The 297-nt window shown below is 59.9% G+C and overlaps 1 protein-coding gene across 1 annotated transcript in view; it reads right to left on the bottom strand.

The window, feature by feature from the left end:
• Positions 1–20: 20 nt before the first annotated feature.
• LOC104276783 (frizzled-2-like) overlaps positions 21–297 on the bottom strand; it is a gene marked incomplete at its 5' end in the record, with an annotated part of 738 nt that continues 461 nt past the window's right edge. The window contains one exon of the mRNA XM_009873212.1: positions 21–294. Within this exon, the coding sequence (XP_009871514.1) occupies positions 21–294 (274 nt within the window). The remainder of the gene's footprint in view (positions 295–297) is intronic.

Below are 297 nucleotides of genomic sequence, written 5' to 3'. Positions count from 1 at the left end.
TCGGCACGGGGCCGGGGGGGTCACACCGTCGTCTCGCCCTGCTTGCTGTTGGTGAGTCGCGTGTAGAACTTCCTCCACGAGTGCAGGGTTTTACCCGACCATATCCAAAAGCCGGAGGTGATGCCCACGATGAGAGTCATGAGATACTTGATCATGTAGACGGTGAAATCGGGGGTCATGCGGGGGGTGAAGTGGAGGGGGCAGGGGATGGCCAAGCTCTTGCAGTTCTGGCTGATCCAGCTGCGCTCCCAGTGCTCGCGGAAAGCCTGCTCGTAGAAATAGCAAGCGACGACGCTG

The sequence above is a fragment of the Apaloderma vittatum genome, unplaced genomic scaffold (genome assembly GCF_000703405.1).
Source record: "Apaloderma vittatum isolate BGI_N311 unplaced genomic scaffold, ASM70340v1 scaffold37857, whole genome shotgun sequence".
NCBI lineage: Eukaryota > Metazoa > Chordata > Aves > Trogoniformes > Trogonidae > Apaloderma > Apaloderma vittatum.
Note: the sequence above shows the minus strand (reverse complement) of the source record. Positions and strands in the feature narration are given on the sequence as shown.